At 39.2% G+C, this 23,395-nt stretch overlaps 3 protein-coding genes across 4 annotated transcripts in view; 1 reads left to right on the top strand and 2 right to left on the bottom strand.

Moving 5' to 3' along the window:
* The window catches only part of LOC136260793 (endoplasmin-like), a 23,260-nt gene extending 4,720 nt beyond the window's left edge, over nucleotides 1-18,540 (bottom strand). The window contains exons 1-16 of the mRNA XM_066054660.1: nucleotides 18,390-18,540; nucleotides 18,239-18,341; nucleotides 18,167-18,185; nucleotides 17,996-18,118; nucleotides 17,779-17,941; nucleotides 17,241-17,393; nucleotides 17,058-17,187; nucleotides 16,868-17,006; nucleotides 16,655-16,774; nucleotides 13,394-13,510; nucleotides 13,209-13,343; nucleotides 10,591-10,668; nucleotides 10,445-10,537; nucleotides 10,322-10,389; nucleotides 9,967-10,026; nucleotides 9,811-9,922 (exon numbers count right to left, since the gene is read on the bottom strand). Coding sequence (XP_065910732.1) covers nucleotides 9,811-9,922; nucleotides 9,967-10,026; nucleotides 10,322-10,389; nucleotides 10,445-10,537; nucleotides 10,591-10,668; nucleotides 13,209-13,343; nucleotides 13,394-13,510; nucleotides 16,655-16,774; nucleotides 16,868-17,006; nucleotides 17,058-17,187; nucleotides 17,241-17,393; nucleotides 17,779-17,941; nucleotides 17,996-18,118; nucleotides 18,167-18,185; nucleotides 18,239-18,341; nucleotides 18,390-18,447 — 1,671 coding nt within the window. The 5' untranslated portion in view covers nucleotides 18,448-18,540. The remainder of the gene's footprint in view (nucleotides 1-9,810; nucleotides 9,923-9,966; nucleotides 10,027-10,321; nucleotides 10,390-10,444; nucleotides 10,538-10,590; nucleotides 10,669-13,208; nucleotides 13,344-13,393; nucleotides 13,511-16,654; nucleotides 16,775-16,867; nucleotides 17,007-17,057; nucleotides 17,188-17,240; nucleotides 17,394-17,778; nucleotides 17,942-17,995; nucleotides 18,119-18,166; nucleotides 18,186-18,238; nucleotides 18,342-18,389) is intronic.
* On the bottom strand, nucleotides 18,513-19,813 carry LOC136260799 (PCI domain-containing protein 2-like). Its single transcript, XM_066054666.1, has one exon. It carries the CDS (start codon nucleotides 19,782-19,784, stop codon nucleotides 18,588-18,590), a length of 1,197 nt encoding a protein of 398 aa, XP_065910738.1. The 5' UTR covers nucleotides 19,785-19,813; the 3' UTR covers nucleotides 18,513-18,587.
* Nucleotides 19,661-23,395, top strand: LOC136260797 (cysteine-rich with EGF-like domain protein 2). 2 transcript variants are annotated; one of them, XM_066054664.1, is made up of 15 exons: nucleotides 19,770-19,952; nucleotides 20,005-20,087; nucleotides 20,138-20,192; nucleotides 20,237-20,292; nucleotides 20,344-20,399; nucleotides 20,622-20,660; nucleotides 20,714-20,763; nucleotides 20,844-20,955; nucleotides 21,008-21,109; nucleotides 22,091-22,174; nucleotides 22,222-22,323; nucleotides 22,565-22,651; nucleotides 22,702-22,800; nucleotides 22,848-23,048; nucleotides 23,234-23,395. In XM_066054664.1, exons 1-15 carry the CDS (start codon nucleotides 19,839-19,841, stop codon nucleotides 23,293-23,295), a joined length of 1,302 nt encoding a protein of 433 aa, XP_065910736.1. In that variant the 5' UTR covers nucleotides 19,770-19,838; the 3' UTR covers nucleotides 23,296-23,395. The 2 variants fall into 2 exon arrangements, with proteins under 2 accessions (XP_065910735.1, XP_065910736.1); XM_066054663.1 differs by lacking the exon at nucleotides 23,234-23,395 and having other exon boundaries at nucleotides 19,661-19,952; nucleotides 22,848-23,232.

Below are 23,395 nucleotides of genomic sequence, written 5' to 3'. Positions count from 1 at the left end.
AGAGCATGGTTGTGCCTAGAGGGGAAAGAATACAATAGCAATTAGTGGGATTCATGCCAGATTATAAGTGTCAATCTGACCAATACATGAATTCCCCATAATTATCAACTACACTCTCTCTATGGATGCATATTTCAGCCAGTCAAAATATCCCACTAGATTGCCATTAATTATTGGATACATGTTAACTGTAAACTATTGCACATATATACTAAAAGAGTACTACAATTGCATACAGCTCAAATGCCCCAAAACATTTCTTAAATTTCAGAAACCTATAATAAGATTTACTGTTTGTTGGGATAATATAAAAACGACCATTTTGCCTCAAGGTAATCTCAAAGACAGAAATGGAATTCATTTGTCTGCTGTCATGTTTCTCTTGACCAGCCTACACACTCCTCTCTCTCTGTGTTGCTGAGAGCTGTGCCTTCACCGACACAAGGGTCTGTACAAAGTGTCCACTTAAGTTGTATTTCACAATGTTGCTGGTTTTCCTTCATGCCATGGTGACCTTGAACTTGTGTTAGAGGTTGGGACAATATGGTCCGCAGGTTTTATATATATTTTTTAACCATTGTGTCCTTGCTTCAGAGTCCCACTATGTCCAGTAGTCTGAGGGGATTACATTCTATCCAGCATGGTAAAATACCAGTACCATAAAAGTGACTTCCCCTAGTTCAGTCTATTTCATGTCAAACTCAGTTTAACAAGACTACCACATTAAATGAAGAGGGCTACAAGCTGCAGTAGGGCCTCTCCATTAGTTCTATTCTCCACTCTAAATTCCAGTGGTGAAGTATTCTAATCCTCTGCAAAGGAATTGGCTTAATACTTGGAATTCATCCACATTATTTCTGTGATGCACTAACACAACTTACCACATGGATGACTGCCCTAGTTAATAAAGGCACTGACAGTTACGGCAAGACATGAATATTTTAACAATTGAGAATAAAATTACACACAATTGTTAGAGCCAGCCATGAAATTCTCCACATCTACAAGCTGAAAATTGCTAACAAAGAAAGTAGCGGTTCACCGGATATGAAGCGTAGTAATCACTTTGTAGTCACTCCTAAATGGTTTATACCAATTGAATGTCATTACAGATCCACTTAATCCATTTGATGTACTTAGTAGCAGAAAATCAATGTTCAAGTTTGTTTGCAATAAATGGTTTGAACTAATTGACAAAAAGCCTTTACCGCCACATCAATAAAATGACTCGCACATCAAATATTGTCTACTGACAAACTGTCATTTTAAAATTCATTTAACAAATCCAGTACACAAGTGTAGCATGCAACAAATTCCTACTGACCAGTGAAGGTGACCCTATCAAGTGTACAGTATTGTTAACAGTTACACTGGTTGACTACAGTAACTACACGAGATAAAATAGCCCTGGGGCAATAAACAACATCTTGGGAGGGAAAGTGATATCAAAAAAGTCCATAGATATCAGTGTATAGATGTTGTTTGACATGTCACAGCATTTCAGTATCACTTCATATAGATGACACTATTTTTTAAATGAGCAGCCATTGGTAATTTTGTATCCGCTGACTGACCCCTAGAATGTAGCCTTAGCTCAATAGCCGGTCAGTTTCAATATTTCCAAAACAACCTGTATAAACAGTACTATCCCCATAATGTCAAGTAATCAATAGTTGCTCTTCTTAGTATAACATTGTTAGTGTTTTAGTTCCGTTTGTATGTGTACACTAGTAATATATCAATTACAATTTGTCCCTACAAGTTGCAGTGAGTGATTTTCAATACGGAATTTGAAGCAATAGAAATGAACTTACAAACAACTTTATACCTTAGAGCAGAAATTTTTATCCAATAAGTGGAAAACAGGGCATACTAACAGTTTCAAATTCACACAAAATAACAGTCCGTATCCACTACACTTAGCAACACACCACAACACACAAAGTAGCGTAAACTTCCTCTTTACAAACATGGCAGTAGCTTCTCATTGTAACATTCTGAGCTCAGATTAGAATAATGCAACAACACACAGATGTGTTCCACTCGATGACATGTGAACAGCTGAATTACATGTCAAGAATTCAACATATGCATACACATCGTCAGTGATCAGATATCAGCTTGACATAATCCTAAAATGTTACCATTTAAGACAATATACTGCTCACACCAGGATGATGATACTTTAACACATCATGGAACGCAATACACACTATTGTGTGTCTGTATTGTGATCTACTAAGTTTACAACAGATGTAAGAGAATTGTAATCAAATACAGGAACATTTAGAACTGCTAAACTTATGAGACAGATACACTAGGGAATTCTAAGTACATACTTGATACATGCAAAACAAGACTTGTTATGACTAAGTGTCCAACCAACCTGATATTCTATAGCGACATCAGTAACCCATCGACATAGCTTGTCAGTTTGACTCCTCCTAAGAAATGACACCTTGAATCTCAGCCCTGCAGTTTGATTGCTGTACTTGTTGTCTTGTGTGCAATTGAAAATACAAGATATCATCCAAATTGATGTATAGTTCTAGTCCATTAGATGACCACATCCTTGTGATATTTCAACATTGCAGCTTTGCAAAGTCTTCTTCAAATATGCTATTTCCTTTCAAGTTAACTTACCAGTTAGTACACCCACAAAACTGAAGCATCAACAACCCCCATACTTGACATGTTCGTGCAATAGTGTAGCCATGTACTCCTTTGTTAGTTTACAATGTGCCAAACATATAACTTGGTGACATGATGGGTAATCATATTAAGATTAATTTGATGCGTACAGGTTATTAGTTGCCATAGTAATTCTACTCCCAAGTGGCACATCATTCACCGGGTTGCTGACAAAATGACAACACCCTACAGGTAATTCCTTCAGTAATAATGAACGGTACTGTGTGTGAATATGTATGTTAGTATGTCAGCTGGCCAGCACTTGTCCTAAATTATGACAGAATACAGTCAGGCCTGTATCAGCAACACTAATTATACAACAAAATCTCTAAAATACAAATACTTTGGTCACTCTACTCTTAAATACAGCAGCACGCATTCTTGTACTGTAGGAGAACTGTACTCCTCCTCTATAACTACAACACTAACAGCTATTGTTCACCTACACACAGTCACATTATGTATTCATACTTGGTACGGAGCTGTACTCCCCAACACTTTTGTGAACAAGTTGACATATAACATTGTGAAATATTATCAGAGATGCTTAAAGGTATTAATTTCCGCAAGTTCCTTTGATTTTGTGAGCGGCAAAGTATTCTGTGGTGAAGTGTTTGTGTTCAAACACGAACACTTGACACCAAATACTCTTGAGTGGCATTTTCCACAAGATATTCTACTACATGAACTAGAGCTAGTAAAAACAACAAAATGCAACCATCCACTGGGAAACTGCATGCAACAACACAAGATGTTCAACTAAACTTGGAAAGAAATAGAATGTTCTTCTCAATAATACGTTTAGTGCCACACTTCCTCCAGCAAAGACATGACGTTAATTTAGTAGAGAATTTCCTGAAGCTGGACTTAATACCATTTGCAAAAACCCACTCACTAATTTACTATGAGTTGTTCAGAAGATTACAAAGGCCCTGCTAACAACACTCACAGTTGTTTTAACCCCATACCATTCCCACACAATTGGTTGTTCCATATACACCATGAGCTGTGTTAAGTGGTAATAACGAGTCCTGGCACTTTCTCATAACAAGCCTACATGTTTTGAAGTGACAGTTGCTTAGCATAATTGGAAATGTCATGTAGGTGTGTGTAGGTAGGCAGACGGAAAGAAGGCGCTAATGTCAGCAATCGAAAAGAATTTACACACACAGAGAACATGAATATGATGGCGAGTTATTCACAGTGAAGATCGTTTTCCAACTCATACTTGTCAGAGGGTTGATGCTCAAAACTCTCGACTAATGCTTATTAAAAGTGCATCCTGTAACTAGGAGTTGAGATCAAAAGAAGATCTCCATGGTGTCAGACAGTTATCAGCTGTCCCAAAAAACTATCAGCATGCCTGTCAAGCCTACAATGATACTATGAATTTCAGTTTAAAAATAATATATTTATTTTATTTTACAGTGACAAAAGTAATGCTACATGTACTTTTTATGATCAGTTACAACTAACAGGTGATTTACTAGCGTACAGTCACGTATGTCTACCTTTTGTTGAATTCTCAGAATGCTATGTAAAGAACTAACAACATGTAGTCACACACCAACACATATTATACGTACACAAAGGAAGTGTCTACATTACACATCAGTGTGTGTCACATGATGTAACGCTTGTAGAAATAAAACATGTTGTTGTGGTGAACTGTAATATGAAGAGACTACCAGCTTCAAATTCTTATATAAAAAGTCTTCATCCTTGACTTAAGGTACACAGCTACTACCGGACACACACAAACTACACATATTGGGTCACATCATATGTGCTCACTGCCGCAATGTGACAGCTCAGATCACTACCAGTGTACCAACTTTTAGAGTCATTGATGTATCTCCATCCCATGGTAGCAGTAGCACTTGTGGCTTTGGAAAATGTAAACAAGATCTGCTTCCACTTTCTTATGGTATGCTTTTCCTGGGCTAGGTGGACTACTCTTGCCACACTCCAACACGTGCTGGAAAACTGTTTAAAAAATGTACCAATTGAGTCAGTGACCTTGATACAGCCCATTTCAGGGAGAGGTATTAATCGAGATGGATATAATTCAGAAAACAAGTACTGTAACAAAGCACAGTAGTGAAAATGATAGTCTGTGCTAAATCCAGATGAGAACACAGTTTCACTACTCAACAATTACCAAGATCAGTGGAAAGTGGGGACCACCATGCTGGCATATCATAGGGAAAATATGGCCCCACAAAACACAGTTGCTTGCTGGAGCTATCAGCCATATCTCAAATGCAGGACATCTTCTTGAGACTGCTACTGCTTATATACATAAAAATAATAATTGCAATGCATATTAATTCTATATACTACAAAGTTCAAAAGTCACGTGTATAAGAGCAAGTTACAAAGTTTACAAGTTGTAGCTGTGGTCAAGTGGTGTGGCACATACCCACATCCTGCACACACGTGCATACCCTTCAAATTATTAATACAAATTAACAGTACCACACCACTAGTGAGGTAGTGATTGATATCTTGTTACGGAGTTTATGTACTAAATTTAATACAGCGTTTCTACAATGAAAAGTGCTACATATCAGGCATCTGTTGTCTGGATAAAGAATTGCCTTTATAGCTTGTTGTATATTACACACCTTTGTACTGTTATAATTTATTGTACAAATGGTAAAATAATATTCATATTATGTCATCTAGTTGTAACTGGGATACAGAACATAATGTACACTAGTTCCCTTACTAGTAGTCATCCCATTCAGAACTCTAATCCCACGTATATAGGGTGCTCCTGCCAAGCATAGCAAGCATACGAGTGAAGGCAGCAGCTATGGTCCTAGAGAGGTTCTTAAGTCATTTTTGGCTGGAGGACCAGTCAATGGCTGGATTTCTGAAAGTAACTAATTCCTGGATTTTGAGGCGTGGCGCAAAGATAGAACTAGACTGCCCTAGTTCCCAGTGCTTTGGTCACAGCAACCAATGGCGGACAGAAAATCAGTGGAGAAGTTACCTCAATGGACAGTCGGTGTGTCCTAGTTACATTTTTCTGTTCCCCAAGGTCCTTGAGGCAGCTACACCACTTATCAGGAATGCTAATGCACACTAATGTAAACAGAGACAAGTCACATTTCTATTCCAGGAAGCATACCTAAGGTTTCACAAGCAATGTCTGTAGAAGAAAGTGACATAACTCATCTTGCAGAATTGCACCAAATTCCTTCCTGGTTAACGAGGGAGATACCCTCAGGAGTTGGCATGTTGTTTGCAGCTTGATATGCAGTGCTACCAGCTCCATTGCACTGCGACAATTGTTGGTCTAGTCAGTGTTAGGCAGTACATGTATGCATTACTGCTGAGCTAAGTAACACTTTCCAGTTAATTTCTTAACAGTTAACTAGTAATACATTTACTTCTGAGCAACGAGTGTTAGCTAGCTTGCTACATTAGCTAGTTTTTAAGGCTGGTCACTCATTCAGTCTGCTACAACAACTGCTACTGTTTATTAAAACATAACTGCGTGGTACTCTTGTTTACTTAATTACTACATGAACATGGCTACATTGCTAAATGCTAACAATGCACCTTTCGTTCGCATAATTAATGTTCTTTTATTAGAATTATATTTTGTTATATAATGTAAAGGTAATAATATTACAGTAATACATGATGTTACTAGTTCATTATATAATGATGCTAAGTATCACATTAAAGTACATTGTTAGGTAATTATAGTACTGTAATGACCAGTAATGTGTTACTAACATATTACTTTTGTAAAGTAATTATCCATTACATATTACTAATTATTCAAGAAATCCAGCACGTTATATTACTTTTACTGTATAAAGTATATTATGTAATATGTTACATAAGTAACATATTACACTCAACACTGGGTCCAGTTACCGAGGATTTTTTTTTGATCACAGATGCCAAGTGGACAAGTCAAGACACCAGGCCGGCAGACAGAGGATGACAAATACAGACAATATTCAGGGGGCTGTTTGCACAGGAGCCATGAGAAGCAGTTTATGGTCCCCCAATCACAAGCTCAAACCTCAGGCTGGGCAGTCTGTGTAGTGAAAAGAAACCCTTAGAGCCTGAAAATGGTAGCAAACTTGGTAAGGACGTTGAAAAAATATAACTATGATGGCTCACTAAGTCCTACCCCTCTGATGCCACCCCAGCTGTGCCAGCAACTCACCAATGTTATGTCACCTTTTGTATGTCATCATCAAGTAGATGTACTTATGATGATTATGCCGGACATGTAACATACTTACAAACATCATCAATCACCATCTCATCCTTAGATGGAGGCACGCCATAGTCCTTCTAAGCTAGTGCCCTGCCTAGAACTTGTTGCTTATCAGTCAATAATCTAACAAATAATTGCCTCTGCATGCATTCCTGCAATATAACAGGAAGTTTCCTCCAACACTACTCTTGAAGACCAACATTTCAGGCACGCTGGATTGTGGCGCTTAATGGTCTAGTCAATAGTTACAAGCCTTACAGACACTTGAACAATCCCGTCAAATGCAAGCGTAAATAAATTTTTGTAACTGTCATGATGTAGGACGTGTACAATAATTATGCTGCATAGAGAATATCAAAACAAACACAAACCTCTATATCACCACCATTGATGTTTGTAATTTACCACTTAACAAACCACACAGAGTTGTGTGACTGTCACGAAAACCAATGACCTTTTAGTGGTGGTGACTAGTTCATTATGCCACCATCTCCCCTGGTGAATGTACACCACGAAATGATAACCAAGTGACTTGAACTGCATAAACACAACCATTGTTAATAACCCATCAATGAGATAGCCACCACTAACAACTTTACACATATGCATTGCCCACACCAATTGATTTGTGGTTAGTGAAACACTCTAATACAACAATCAGAACACAGCTATAGTGAAATACTCTAATACAATCAGAACATAGCTATCATCACACTAGACAGGTGGTAACAGCACCATGATGTTACAAAGTGATGATTGGCTACCTCAAGTAGCAGCAGATTATGGCAAGTTGATGATGTGGCAGCACCTACAGAACTGAGCAATACTGTCTACATTATTCATTTGTACGTTTTAGGTAATACTTAACAGATCCAACATGTGCAGACACAATTAAAGAATTGGTCATTTCTCTGCTAGTCATGATAGCCAAGGGCATCATTAAAAATGAAAGGACACAATATTAACAACAAATTGATCTACAAAGTGATTCATTCACGTCTTCCCTAGTGGACATGTGAAGCATTTCAATCTCACCACTCCACCCTTCTGCCTTGCTGTTATATGTGTGAGTCCTCATTTATGTGATGAAGAGAGGGATTGATAGCTAAGTAGATGGTCAAAGTGATCAGTGGTGAAAGGTATGACCAGAGACTGAGTTGCCTTTTGGTTTGCAGACCAGTAAAGACATGTCTGAAAGTTCCTACCTGGGCTGTTGAGATATACATACAGAAAACTCAAATGTAATGCAAAGAGACAGCTTCTTTATTCCTTATCAAACCGAAACACAAGATGCCAGGGTGAATACATAATACTGAGCTTTGTGAAACGGAAGGTGTTACTTTCAAGAGTTGTATGACTGCAGTAATCCTATCAACTTCTCAACTGATTAGCCCCTTGCTTAGGTACCCAGTCATGTGAGTATGATTCACAGTAAATAAAAAATCCCAACCATAAAAATCTGAATTACTCATAAAGGAACTTACCTGCACCTAAAAACCTGTCAACTAGGGACCAACGATCTCAACTAGGGACCACCAAACAAATGGTTTCCATGAATGTATTCTCACAAATTTAGCTAATCAGCAAGCATTTGTAGGAATTTTAGCTGTGACATTCCTTTAATTCGGCATGCATGCTCACCTACATCCTGTGCATGTTAACAGACTTTCAGAATCCAATTGTTTCACAAAAGTTTTGCTTGCCCTCTACAGAGCATTGAAGACCAAAATCCAACAAGTTTAACTACACTAGAATATTGAAGTAAAATCATAAGTTAGCAGTGTCATTCTTTTCTTCCTTTCAGAGTTCATCAACATTACAGAACATGAAGGAACAGCTTTAAACACAGCAAAAGAAACTAGGGCTGGGACGAAGCTTCGAATGCTTTGTGGGTTCGAAGGTTAAGTAAACTTCGAATTATAAAAGTATCCTTCGAAGCTTCGTAATGCACTCATAGTCTACGAAAGAATTACAAATAAACATGGTTATCTTTATTGCAGCTGCTTATTCCTCTTGCATGATCAATGTTCTTCTCTTCGCGATCGATCTTCGTGTGCCACGCCCACTTTTTAAACTATCGCAGTTCAGCTTGCTACCATAGTTGCAGCCTTAAAACACCTTATAAAGTGATAGATAATACATGGAAAGTGTACTTTTAGCCATTTCTCGGTGTTTACCTGTGCATGATTGCAGTATAGCGGACACGCCCATTTGCAATCAATCGATCGTGGCATTCAGTACTGCTGCTTTGCACTTTCCAAATGCTTACAAACTTATTAAATAGGTTTAGAAAGATAAAACCTAAGAAGGTTTTATCTTTCTTTCAAGTTACAAGAAAACCTGTAACTTGAAAGCTAACACCAAAGCTTCGAATGTTCGAACATTTTATTAGCGAATATTCGAAGGTAAATTTCAATATTCGTCCCAGCCCTAAAAGAAACATTCATAAGAAATTCTTGGTACACATGTATGCAATTTATTTAGCTACCTGATACTAATACAAGTTGACAACTGAGATTAAGTATGTACGAGTTATCTTGTTCCATTATTTGTATTGGAAGTAGCAAACGTGCTAACAGTACTTAAACACCAGCAGGCATGCAGTGTAGCACATGTAAATGTGATGTCATGTTAGTATTTATAAAAACCCATATTTCTGTTATTCTACACCACGTGCGCGCACAGACACACACTTAACATGGACTTGGAAGGAAGCCATCCAACTAATGATACTTGTCTTCAGGACACACACACACACAAACACACACACACACACAAACACACACACACACACAAACACACACACACATGTAGTACATTGTCACATTGTTGCATCCCTTTACAAGTGATATAACAATGTCACCAAAACCTACTTCACTTCGTGATGAGCCTGCAATAAAATAAATGTGTTCTTGCTTCTCCTTCATACGGTCAATGTATGCTTGCAGGCTGGTCTGCTCTGAGGAGTCGTTTGATGACTGGAACCTGCCACAGACCTCATCATCAATATCACATCACTACACACCAACCTCAATAGCTTGGACAATCTTGTACGATTACTTGGGTCCTCCATGATGCCAAGTTTCATGCTATCAATAGAGAAATAGAATTGGTATACAGAACAAGTACAAGAAAAGTCATTAAAATTTAATTTTGATTAATGGAAATAAAAGTTATGAAACAAGGGAAGTCACCTACACCTGTAAATATACTAGTGGACATGTTAATAGCTAGGCAGGAATTAAATGTCCACTAGTATACATCTGCTGGTGTAGGTGACCTTCTTTGCAGACTCTGCTACTGCCATGCACATTTGTTTAGTAGATACTAAACAAATACATGTTATTCAAGTCATGGCATTTAACAAGTAACCAAGAAACTAACTTTGTGCTGAATTCCTTCCAGAAGCTTTCATAAGTTTCATCATCCATCTTTTTGAACATGTCCAGTGCCTTAACAACAACCACTAGTGAAGTCACAGTGACAGCAACAGGAAAAGCTGCTAACCTTTCTAACTAACTTCTTCTTAATCACCTTGAGCAGTTTGTGTTGTTGAAGAGTTTCTCTGGACACATTCAATGGCAGGTCATCAGAATCGACCTACAGTACGATTACTGTACTACACAACTAGTCAGTACTACTAAAGGTCCTACCACTCCATGAATGAAGTTCAGGTATTTGGGCAACATGTCCTCAAAATCATCAGTGATGAACACACGACGTACGTACAACTGCAAACAAAAACAAAACAACCAACAACAGTAACATGGCTGAGCTATGAACCATTTGACTAGTCAGTGACAGTCAAATAATGGAGAGGAGAGGGTCTATGGTCTAGTGAATATGAGCCCGCAAAGTATTATGTAAATTCTAGCATACTTCTAGTATACCTCTAGCATACTTAGCTTACTAGCCAAGTGACGATACCAAGTGTTGACACCTTACAGATGGTTCTTTTAAATTAAGCACAGCTGAATTATGCTCAGAAATGCACTGCATTGGTTATACCAGCATATTTGGAAATCCAGCATGTGGTCTGGCATCTTCTTGCAATCAACCTACAACTCAGTAAAGCACTTACATGACAAGAAATCAGTGTAGCTAACAATTGCTTGTTACTACAGAGCACTTCTGCTAAACTCTTTAAGCTATCTTCCAGTAACTGGTGCTTCAAATCGTCCTTCATAGCTCCTGCTAGGATCGTGTCATCTGTTGAATCCAAAAATTTTAACAACGATTTGCATTCTTTGGCATTCATCACTTTCGGCTTCCGCTTTGGAGGCAGTTGATCTGATGTCTTGGTTTCCTTCTTACCTTTTGTTACTGAAGACTTCTGTCGCTTCCTTGATGTTTTCACCGCCAGAATCATTTTGTCCTCTTCATCTTTCCACTCAATTGAAACTCGACTATTTTGCCTCAATTGTCGAAGAACGCCTCATCTCACTCGTTGCCATTTTCTTGCCTAAGCCAAGGACGTGTGCGTATATACAGGCAGTGTTTTACCAACTGATGTCAGTTTATCGACACCTCAATACTTCATTAACACTAAAATTGGCTCTGTTTAGGGAAAGCAATAAAACTTTACGGGCTCATATTCACTAGACCATAGCACTAGACACTATCCATTATTTACTCTTGATATTAGGCTGTGCAAAGTTAATTATATGTTTCTGGTCCTACCAATTCTCCAAAATTGACCAGGTGACCAGGCTTTTTTTTTTTTTGATGTGGTACACTACATTTGACATATGTAGCAGTACATGGAATTAGCAGGCTATAGGGAAAAAAAAAGTTGATGTATAAAGTTAGTGCATCTTTATAAGAAAAAAGTGTTTACAAGACATGAAAACTTTTCAACATATATAAAAAATGTAATAGTTGTAACATGGGCATGAGGGCTTTGCCTGATATGTATGCCCAACTGCCCGAGGGCATACATATCAGGCAAAGCCTGAATGCCCGTGTTACAGCTAATAATATGTAACACTTATTAGGCTAATAGCCTGTACAGGGCGATCAATCACCCAAGCCAATACGAGTGCAGCCACTGGATGTATTATATATACATACCTAAAATTTTCGATTATGGGTCAACAGCTAGTACGTTCGGTTATGATAAACGGACATATCCTAGAGATATTACGGAGAATTTCCGTTACGCGAGTTTAATGTTTTAATCAGTGCTATTGAATCGTTTATGGGAAAACTATGCAGTTCACTAAAGGCCTAGACAGGTAAGCTTGCTTGTAGAGTGGTTACTCCGTGCAGAGTGGTAGCTTCGTGATTGGGGTGTGTCCGTATTCGAAAACATGTGAAAACGATCAAATGAATAAGCTATAGCACTAGTTTTCACCTTAGCCCAACATTTTTCAACTCGTAGGATGACGAGGATAACAAAACGCTCTCCATCTGAGTGGTTTTCATAGCAAAATCCAAATCATGCATCCTAATCACGTGAGCGATGATTGACCCCCACAATCGATTTCAGCATCAACATCTATATAATAACTGCCCAGTTGTAGACCGGCTACTTTGATCTGAGGTGTGAAAGTGTTACATTACAAATTATTGTATGGTGATTGCACAATTCATCCAGCAAAAAATGACCAGGAAGGGAACCAGAAACATATAATTAACTTTTCATGGCCTAAGTAGTTCAGTTATCAGCCAATTATCATATAGAATGGAATACACCTGTACAAATAACCACGTGTATTTCATCTAAAAATTCTTAGCAGGCTAAATATGCCTAACAACAGATTTTAAGTCAGATTAGTGATCAAAGATACAGTAGTGAAAAAAAGGGAATAGCTAAAGGTAGTGAACCAAGGGAGGTTACCTATACCTGCAGATATAAATTAATTAATTGCTATACAGAATTGAGGTACAGCTGCATTTGGTGCTTGCCGGGGAGTGTCTACCAGGAGCCTACCCTGGTAGCCTGCAGAGGAGGTTGGACACTCTATAAGTGTCACTAAAATAAATTACACGAAAATTGGCAATTAAGAGTAACATATTTAGGTAGCGCTTAGAGCACATTCAACCTCCTCTGAGTAGTCTATTTAATTAAATAACTTATCACCTGAAACCACGCTCTCTTATAGGAAACATATTTACTGTAAGCACCACAGACTTTATTGTTTTGATGTTGCTCAGCAGTTATTAGCTGCCTACTAAATATTTGCCATCCATTTCTACTAGAGAAATGTTAGTGGGTTTATTCCTTCAAATGCTGTGCATACACAGAACAGTGAACTTGTAAAGACAATACCTTTATTTTTTCTCTGATTTTTCCATAGTTCTGGAACATGTCAGGTGGAGCACTCTTGGGCACGTAGAGGATACATTTGAAGGTCACTTCTCCCTCAGCAGTGAAGTGTATCTTAGTCATTGGATCAGTGTAATCCTACAAAAGACCTGAACCACCTAATGAGAAGTGATGATCGGTAAACTGACCTTAGAAAATGCCTTGTAGAATTCATTGTACTCTTCATCGGTAACATCTTTTGGGTTCCTCAGCCAGATTGGCTTGATCTCGTTCATCAGTACCCAGTCCCAAATGGTCTTCTCCACCTGTACAACAATGAAGAGTTAGTGAGTGATATCTAACAGCTGTGAATTTGCAATTCCAGATACGTAACACTAGGGTTGGGAGATATTTAGGTATTAGTCATTTCATTTGTTCCTTTAAAAAGACAAGAACACAAAATAAATTGTAATTTTCAACTAGAGTAGGGAACATTGCACATTGATAAAAAGTACTGAAACAAGCTGGAGTAGTGCACGATATTAAATCACAGTAAAACAATAAGAAGTGTTATATCCCTACTGTGCTCAAGATACCATAATGGAAATGACACAGTAGGGATATAACACTTCTTATTGTTTTACTGTGATTTAATATCGTGCACTACTCCAGCTTGTTTCAGTACTTTATATCGATGTGCTATGGTCCCTACTCTAGTCCCTACTCTAGTTGAAAATTACAATTTTTTGTGTGTTCTTGTTTGTTAACTTTTTTTTGTAAACAATTATTATAACTGGTGAACCCACACATACTGCATCTGAAAAGGTGCCACGCGACCCAGCTATATCAATTATTGTCTGAAAAGTGAAGCATCCATTACGCTTCCTTGTCAGCTATATTCAACCCACCATTACACAGCATTTCAAATCAAGAACTGTTCGAAAAGCACCTCTGCAATCCAAGCATACCGAAAGAAAGAAATAGTGCTGCGTGCCCCAGTTATATCAATTATCATCTAAAAAGTGAAGTATCCATTACACTTCGTTGTCGGCTATGTTCAACCATAGATAATAGAGTAAAGGGATAGGAAACGCAATAACGTGACGTCACAAAATACGTACATTTCTATTGGAATTCCGTGTAGTACGTCACGAACATACTCGTTACGCTTGCTGCGCTTGTATCAAAGAGAAACAAATTGTTGTAACGACAGAATTTTGTAACCAACGACTGTGAAACTTCGCTACAGTGAACTCAAGTAAGTAATCGAGGGAAATAGGATGGTACCAACCCTCAAGGAAGTTATACGCAAAATTAAAGGAGACTGAAAGTGAAAAAAAAACAGCCCAAAAATTACTTTAAACCACTTTACTTTCTTCGTAAATATATTCTATCCTTTTAACTGTGATAAACCTATTCCTTACCATTTAACAGAGGGAACCAGAGGAAATATCGGAGCAAAACTGGAACTGTTGCTTGAAGAAACGACTAAGTATCTTCCATTTTTAACCAAAAGTTTAAACCACCTTGCAGTACAACGCAACGGTAAAAGACTGTGTTGGTGACACGCCTAGCTTACCACAAGATTCGAAAGTGGAACCGGCTATAAAAGAAGCCGTATGGACGAGGCATGAAGGTACGATGAGCGAAAGTGTGACAGCGTGTAACAATCACGGTTAATGCGATACGCTTTGTTACAAAATCTACGGTCTGAATTCTCTCGCCAAAATCTCTCACCAAAATCTCTCATATAGGCCTAAATACTTACTGTAGTCTGTTGGATTACTATTTACGCTGCTTAGAACACTAATTCTCACAAAACTGTCTTGTCCTTTCAAGTCACGCGTAACGGAAATCAAACCGGAAACCGCTTGCGTTTCCTATCCCTTTACTCTATTATCTATGGTTCAACCCGTTACACAGCAGTACGAATCAAGGAGCACCTCTGCAATCAAAGTAGCTACTATGAAAAATACGGACGATTTCTGTTACGAAGGGAAGCCATCACGTGCTACCATTAAATCGACACTTTTCGCTGTCAGCAAAGATGAATGGGACACAAAGGAAACTGGTAAGCCCATGAAGAATGCATTGTATATACTGCGGTATGCCAAAAGGCACCTCTCGGGCTGAAGCGATGTTGAACAGTGAAAGCCGTTATTGAGTTACACTTATTTGAAGGCATCAGTCCGTCAAAAATTCCGTTAAATAATTTTTTTTTAAATTCTGTAGCAACTTGTTGAAAGCGTTTCGGATCAATCTGAAAGCTTGTTTGGGCTTAGTTTTACCTAACCAATACAGCCTCATTGTCGTCTGGGAAAATTGAGGCTGGTTTTTGGGTGATATTATTTCCTGGGCCACGCCTACTCCTTAGTGGTCCCAACTAAACAGTACTATTGTACTGTATGTTAGAGTTAAAGCACCGCGGCTCGTGTGTATGGAAAATACAACACGAGGGGGCGTGTTGAGAGGCTAATACAGGACGAGGCAAAGCCGAGTGCTGTATTTGCCTCAAGACACCCTTTGAGTGCTGTATTTTCAAACACACAAGCACAGGCGGTGCTTTAACTGTTATATTGTACTTCCTGGTCGTCTGGCTCAGAACGATTTTCTCTAGTAGTCAAACCGCTGCGACTTTCGGTGATCAGGATATCAGCAAGTCTTTAACTAATCTATTTCTAGTCGTAGAACTAATAGGATTAGTTTGGTTAGTTCTAGCAATTACAATGTTACGTATGTGATCTATCGTGCTGAATTAGTGGAGTCATGTTTAAAAGGCTTTGTGATCAGACGATCAATAAGTCTTTATACAATCTATTCCTAGCCACAGAACGAACTCGTAGGATTAGTTTGGCTGGTTTAGTGATTTACAGTGTGTTGTTGACGTAACATTCCTTAAATAAATTCTCCGCATAACTGTACTGTATTTGCTCAAGTGTGCTATATTTGCCCAATTAAGCACATAACTGTATTGTATGACTCATACAGTACAGTTATGCAGTTGATTAGTACTGTATGGACAATACGATACGCGGCATTGCTTTGATCCTGCTATGCAAAGTACAATATGGTAGCTTTCGATATGTTTGTTTTTTTAAGAGTGTTTAAAAACCTGTTTAGACTCTAACTTTATTAGGAAAATACCTTGGTATTTAGTGATACCTTGGTATTTAGTGTATTTAGTGATACCAAGGTATTTTCCTAATAAAGTTAGGGTCTAAACAGGTTTTTAAACACTCTTAAAAAACAATCATATCGAAAGCTACCACATTGTATTTTGCATGGCAGGATCAAAGCGATGCCGCGTATCGTATTGTCCTTATAGTACTAATCAACTGCATAACTGTACTGTATGAGTCATACAGTACAGTTAAGCAGCTAATTGGGCAAATACAGTACAGTTATGGATAACTTTTGATTTTGATATGTATTGCCTTAGAGTGTGAGAATTGTCAGACATTTCTCCTAACCGTTTTTGTTTTGGGCTTTTCCTCTTTTTCCTCTTCAACTTCAATTTCTTCATCATCATCATCTTCTTCCTCGGTCTCCTCTGGCTTTTCAGTAGGTGTCTCTTCTGCCTCTTCATCTTCCTACAAGTGAGGTAAAATGGTGGTAAGTAACAAAGTCTGGTAAAATGGGGTAAGAAGGCTGGGAGTGAGGAGAAGGACAAGGGGCTGGCTTACTTCAATAGGTTCTTCAATGGTTTCAGTCTTGCTGTCCCACAAGTAGATCGGGAAGTTGATGAACTGACTATACTTGCGGATGAGGTCCTTTAGTGTACTCTGGTCAAGATATTCCTGTGCTTCTTCCTTCATGAACAAGCTACAGACAATACAATGAATCAGCTCTCCATTTTAATGACCAGGCATTTACCTGATGGTTGTTCCACGTAGCAGTGAGTTACCACGAGGATCCTCAGCAATGCTAAACTCACTTCCATTTGATTCCCAAATGTACTGCTTGTCCTCGTTGTGTTTAGAAGTCACCATCACAGTGTCAGCCACTGTGTAAACGTCATTAGGTAACACCCATACACACACCTCTTGTTCTGCTCACCCAGGAATGTTGAGTAGAACCCGACACCAAATTGTCCAATGAGGTCACTAACAGACGATCCTGTCTGCTCCCCTTGTACCTTTTCTAAGAACTCTGTTGTACCTGACTTGGCAATGGTGCCAAGATTGTTAGCTAAATCTGCTCTAGTCATCCCTAAATATTAACATAACAATAAGTTGCACACTACACATACACTTGTACACTACACTTGCACACACGTACAGACACGACACACACACACACTACACATACGTTGTACACACATACATTACACAGAATCACACACAGAATCACACACACACACACACACACACACACACACACACACACACACACACACACACACACACACACACACACACACACACACACACACACACACACACACACACACACACACACACACACACACACACACACACACACACACACACACACACACACACACACACACACACACACACACACACACACACACACACACACACACACACACACACACACACACAGTACATTAACAAATCACAATAGTCCTTACCAATGCCAGTATCAGTGACATGCAGTATTCCGGCTTCTTTGTCTGCCTTAATCTTGATGGATAGTTCTTCGGTGGCCTGCAGAGCTGACTTGTCTGTTAGAGATAAAAATCTGATCTTGTCCAGAGCATCGGAAGCATTGGAGATGAGTTCTCGAAGAAATATCTATTAACCAACATGTAAAGTGAAACCATGCTATCGTTTAGACTGAATGCCCACCTCTTTGTTTCTGTATAGCGAATTAATGATCAGTTTCATCATTCGGTTTACCTCAGCTTGAAACGCAAACTTCTCGGCACTGTCACGGAGCTGCTTCATTTCAGCCACGCTTAACCCATCCAACTAAAACTGTTCAGTCACACAACTTTACAAGTACAGCCTTATGTATACCTGAATAGCTTCCTCTTCCCTGTACAAAAAGACCAATTGATAAGCAACATAATTGTACCATAAATGAGTAACCTCTTTACAGCTTCGTCATCAGTTCTGGATGCTTCCCTGCTCGCGCCAAGATCTTCGTCCGCTGTCGCAGCATATTCTTCCTCTTCTTCTTGCGCCAGACAACCTTGCGACAAGACACAAGTTCACTTCATTGCGGTTGAGCACAACTCACTTGTGGAGAGGCATAGAAGTAACCCAATAACCGCTACATACACAAATCGACGTCCCATCTCCTACACTTACACGACTCTCAGTGCACACCGACACGTGCGACCCGATTTTATCAAGGATCCAGTCTGAGCTGGTGAATTATGATTGGCTAAATCAAATAATATATGCGCATGCGTACCACGTGCTTATAACGGATATACTACTGTAACACGGTGTTGCAAAGTGGGAAAGGATCTTTCTTGCTCACAACTAGTTTCTGGTGGCTGTGAGATATGTATCCCTTAACATAACCCTTGTCAATCAGGTTGGCAATGATACACTGGACTTCTTCAACTGAAATTTCTTCACTACCATCTACATAGTTGAGAGAATCGGAGAAAGCTTGAAGTGGCAACTGATGTGTACCCAAGAGGAGGAATACTTTCTTGAATAAGTTCCTGTAAGCTATCACCTTCAGCTTCTCAAGGATTAGATAGATCCCGTACTTTGCAAAGAAGCGTTCATGTTGTTTAATTCCCATGTCAAGCTCCCTAAGGTTTCCACTGCACAATGCCCCAGCAATTGATGCATAACATTCCAGATGATATTTCCTCAGCAATATTGGACTAGGCACAATACCCAACAACATTTTGACTGGTATCAGAAATATCAGAATTAGATGTTTGTTTCTTCGACTGTGACGGTGACACTTATCAAATGCAAAGGTGAGGTGGGCTGCAGCTTGTTTAAAGTCACCATCAAACATTGCCTTGCGGCCAGTGAAGTAGCGAAAGGTTACCATCTCTGACACTTTGAACTGGTCCAACATGGAAGAGCTCTCAATTGCCCTAATTAGCGGCTTGCACAAATGGAGGGCTTTTATCCTAAAGTATATCTTGAACAACTGATTAACAATGTGCATGGTACCCCATCGCTTGGTATTGTTTATTGAAGCCCTTGTGTCTGTGACACACACTCTAAAACAAGACATTAATAAGTCGGCTGCTTTCTCCAACATTTCACCTTCCTTTGAGCGGTCACAATGTTTTTCTGCTTGTGTTGCAAGCCACCTTAAATCAAGTGACAAACTCATGAGAATCGGTAGTCCCCAGTTTTCATCTTTCTGTGTCTGGAACCCCTTCAAGAATGACTGAACTAATGCGCACTGGCAGACAAACGCCTCGTTGTAATTGTTGTCTCCTACAGCCTGTATGGCTCTCACGTGCGCAGCCACGACTTCATCAAATGGTGATTCTAACTCTTCCGAGCAATAGCCTTCTAACTCTCTTAGAGGTACCCTCATAAAGTTATGACTTTTAGAATGAGGATGCTTGAAGGATGTCAATTCAGCGACAGTAAATCCATCACGATTTTCCAGAGCTTCAGCGATATGTGATACATACTGAGGAAATGTCATTGTGCTTACAATCTATCAAATAATTTTTATAAGCGCTTAACAGTTATTTATACAATGAAAATAGTTAGTTTAGTCTTAGTATCTTTATTTAGTTTATTAACTTCTACACTTGTGGAATCTAAAGATAAGTGTTCCGTATGTAAAGACTTTTCCTCGTCATTCAAAAAGGTATGCTTGTTAGATGTTCTAATTAAAGGCCACCATGGATGTTGGTTAACAGGAGTTCGATAAAACATCCAAATTAAATTATGCTGGAGGGGATACCGCCTGGGAGGAAGAGAAACTAGGCTCTTATGCCAACAGGTTGTCTTATATAGCCTACAATATTACTAAATTGAAAGCTTTACATTTAGTGAAGTGAGATTTGTTGAGATAATGGAGAGTGTGTGTGAGCGATCAGATCATGATGTAAGCATCTTGCTATGTTCTGTGACTTATTGGTTGTCGTTAAGTGTCATTCATTAGTGTCGGACAATGAAGAAGAGTTAGAAGAATGGTGGATAAATGAGTGAGTAGTCGTGTGAATTTCTGTGCACCCGTGATGGCCCATATTCTACAGAAGACGCAAGGGAGAGTCTGACATTGAACTATGGTTATGTCATAACCACTTGGAAGGTAAATGGCCACTCTGGATTAGTGTTGTATAGCCAGCCCTTTCTCTTCATTTCAATTTTTTTTTCTCAATACCACAAAGCTTAAGTATACAGAGGGCACTAACCCTAGATTACAAGCTGCCTGGAGTTCAAGTCACCAATGACTTTTGTTGCACAAGAATAACTTTTCATGTAACTGATGTTGGTACATATAATTGTATACCACTTCTTTCTGTCTGTACAGTTTGTTGTCCAGAGAACACATTTGGCAAAGATTGTCAACGTAAGTATAATGATCTAATTTACAAAGTATATGATCTTCACTACTGTGCACAGCCTGTCCTGGTGGAGTAGAAAAGCCGTGCAATGACCATGGGACTTGTGAAGTAAGTGATCATGATAAAGTTGTTTGTCATTGCTACACAAAGATATCAGAGGATGGTTGAGTTACCACACCTCATTATAGGGAGCTGGTAGGAGAGTTGGCAAAGGAACTTGCTCGTGTTCTAAAGAATACACTGGAGATTTGTGTGATCAATGTTCAGCTGGCCATTACAACGACTCTGACAAATGTGTTGGTCAGTGATAATGTAAATGTCATTACTACTTTAACTAAATCCCATTGGATAGTTTGTCACATGTCTTGTGAGCTGGAGTGCTTCACAGCAGGCCCCAAAGGTTGTTCTAAGTGTAAGGAAGGCTGGATACATGATACAGATATTGGTTGTAAAGGTACCCTATATGTATGCATGTACACAGTGCACTACACACACACACACACACACACACACACACACACACACACACACACACACACACACACACACACACACACACACACACACACACACACACACACACCTGTCCTGTCCTGTCCTGTCTGCACACTGCCCATCAGGGTGATGTGGTCACTTTGTTTCCTGTAAAGCCCCCACAGACTTACCATACGTATATACCTCTTCAGCTCAAGTATAATCTGGTTGACTTTTCATGTTACACATTTGGTTTGCAATTTTAATGGGACCCTCAGTATCCACCTTGGAACATACGTTCCACGTGCTAGCTGTTAAAACAGCTGTTTTTGCTCTTTGTGTGTATTTCTGGTGGAAACCATCCTGGGAGGCTCACAACACCTTCGCAGGGCCACGGGAGTGGTGTAGTAAATGTTAAGTGATGTCATCAGACAACATCCTGGGCTTAACACACAAACTCAAACTTGTGTGAGAGTACTTGTGCCACTAAAAGTCATTTCCCATCCCCAACCACTAGGAGGTAGTACTCATTGGACACACACACACACAACACAACACACACACAACACAACACACACACAACACAACACACACACAACACAACACACACACAACACACTTGACTTGAGTGAAGACCACTATCTCCTGGCGATGTCCTTCTGCTGGAATCGATTATCAATGTCACATTAAGCTTGTACACACCTGTGCCTCTGGTGATGTCTAAATGTTCGATGGTAATTAGAACACACATACCACAGACATACAGACACCACACACACACACACACACGCACTACACACACTACACACACAACATGCACTCACACACAACACGCATACACACACACTACACACACAACATGCACTCACACACAACACGCATACACACACACTACACAACACACGCACGCATGCATACACACACATACACAACACTACATGTACTATTACCTATATTTCAGATATCAACGAGTGTAATGAGGACACAGCTGATTGTGATGATGATACTTACTGTCACAACACACCTGGTTCTTACAGTTGTAAAGGTTAGCAGAACAGAGCACTATTCTTATGTGACTACAACCATTTTTAGACTGTGATTTCTCCTGCGATGGTGGCTGTTCTGGTCCAGGGAACAAAGCATGTGAGGCTTGTGCGGATGGCCACTATCAATCTGAAGATGGTGCCTGTCTTGGTAAGTGGGAACTACATGCATAGAATGGTACAGCTTTTCTCGCTTTTCTCTGGGTACCTTTGGACCATGATAGAGTGTCCTTTTTATATAGTGAAGTCCTGTTTCCTCAAGTGTCTAAATGTGTGCACACACAAATGGCACTACGGCCAAGTGTTCTGCTTATCACGGCATCAACATACAAGATCAATTTCTGTATTTGTATTTGAAAATGTTTTGACAATGTTGCTGTTATTATTACTAGACAAAGATGAATGTAGTGAGAGTGACACAGAATTGTGTAAAGAGGGTACTTATTGTGAGAATGTTCCTGGCAGTTACAAGTGTCAAGGTGATGTAATGATGTAATAATGATGATGTAATGTCAGTGACCATCAATAGCTTGTCATGTGGCATGTCTACTAGCTTGTACTGGTCCTGGTAAGCAAGGCTGTGTGGAGTGCAAGTCAGGCTATGGACAAGTGAATGGATTGTGTGAAGGTAACGTCATACTTCAACAAGCCAGCACAAACACTGTTCCTTTTTAGATGTCAACGAGTGTGAAGCAGAGGAGGACCCGTGTGAACTGGAAACAGAAATTTGTGACAACTTACCCGGAACTTTCATGTGTAAGTGTAAACCTGGACATGAAAAGGTGGATGGGAAGTGTGTGGTGGTGAAGAAACCCAAGAAGAAGAAGATATCTACCAAGTCAAGGAATCCTAGTGATGCTAAACCCACCACTGAAGGTAATGAAAGAGAGCAGTATTCATTCTTCCACATTCTTGGACCACTCTTGATCAGTCTAGGAGTGTATTTGTACACTGAACCAAACTTGATACTATCTTGTAGTCTAATATCAGCAATTATTATGATAATATTATTGTATTACTAGTTGTATATGTTAGCAACTATCAATTTCTATATTTTTCAGATACCACAAACAACACGAAGCCAACTAATGGTGCAACAACCGACAGTCGCACGGAATTGTGACACAAGGAATCAGATTAGGAACTAATAATAGCAGCAAATTATATTGTGCTATATGATCAACAAATATTTATTTACATGTTCAATGAAAGGTGTCATTCTA

Source organism: Dysidea avara, chromosome 7 (assembly GCF_963678975.1).
Source record: "Dysidea avara chromosome 7, odDysAvar1.4, whole genome shotgun sequence".
NCBI classification, from domain to species: domain Eukaryota; kingdom Metazoa; phylum Porifera; class Demospongiae; order Dictyoceratida; family Dysideidae; genus Dysidea; species Dysidea avara.
Note: the sequence above shows the minus strand (reverse complement) of the source record. Positions and strands in the feature narration are given on the sequence as shown.

What these genes read in the sequence shown, in the direction of transcription:
- LOC136260799 (XM_066054666.1), bottom strand. Translation starts at nt 19,784, where the DNA reads ATGACATTTCCTCAGTATGTATCACATATCGCTGAAGCTCTGGAAAAT.
- LOC136260797 (XM_066054663.1), top strand. Translation starts at nt 19,839, where the DNA reads ATGAAAATAGTTAGTTTAGTCTTAGTATCTTTATTTAGTTTATTAACT. An exon ending in TTTCCTCGTCATTCAAAAAG is followed by an intron (nt 19,953 to 20,004) that starts GTATGCTTGTTA and finishes GTTGGTTAACAG; the next exon opens with GAGTTCGATAAAACATCCAA. An exon ending in ATTTGGCAAAGATTGTCAAC is followed by an intron (nt 20,661 to 20,713) that starts GTAAGTATAATG and finishes TACTGTGCACAG; the next exon opens with CCTGTCCTGGTGGAGTAGAA.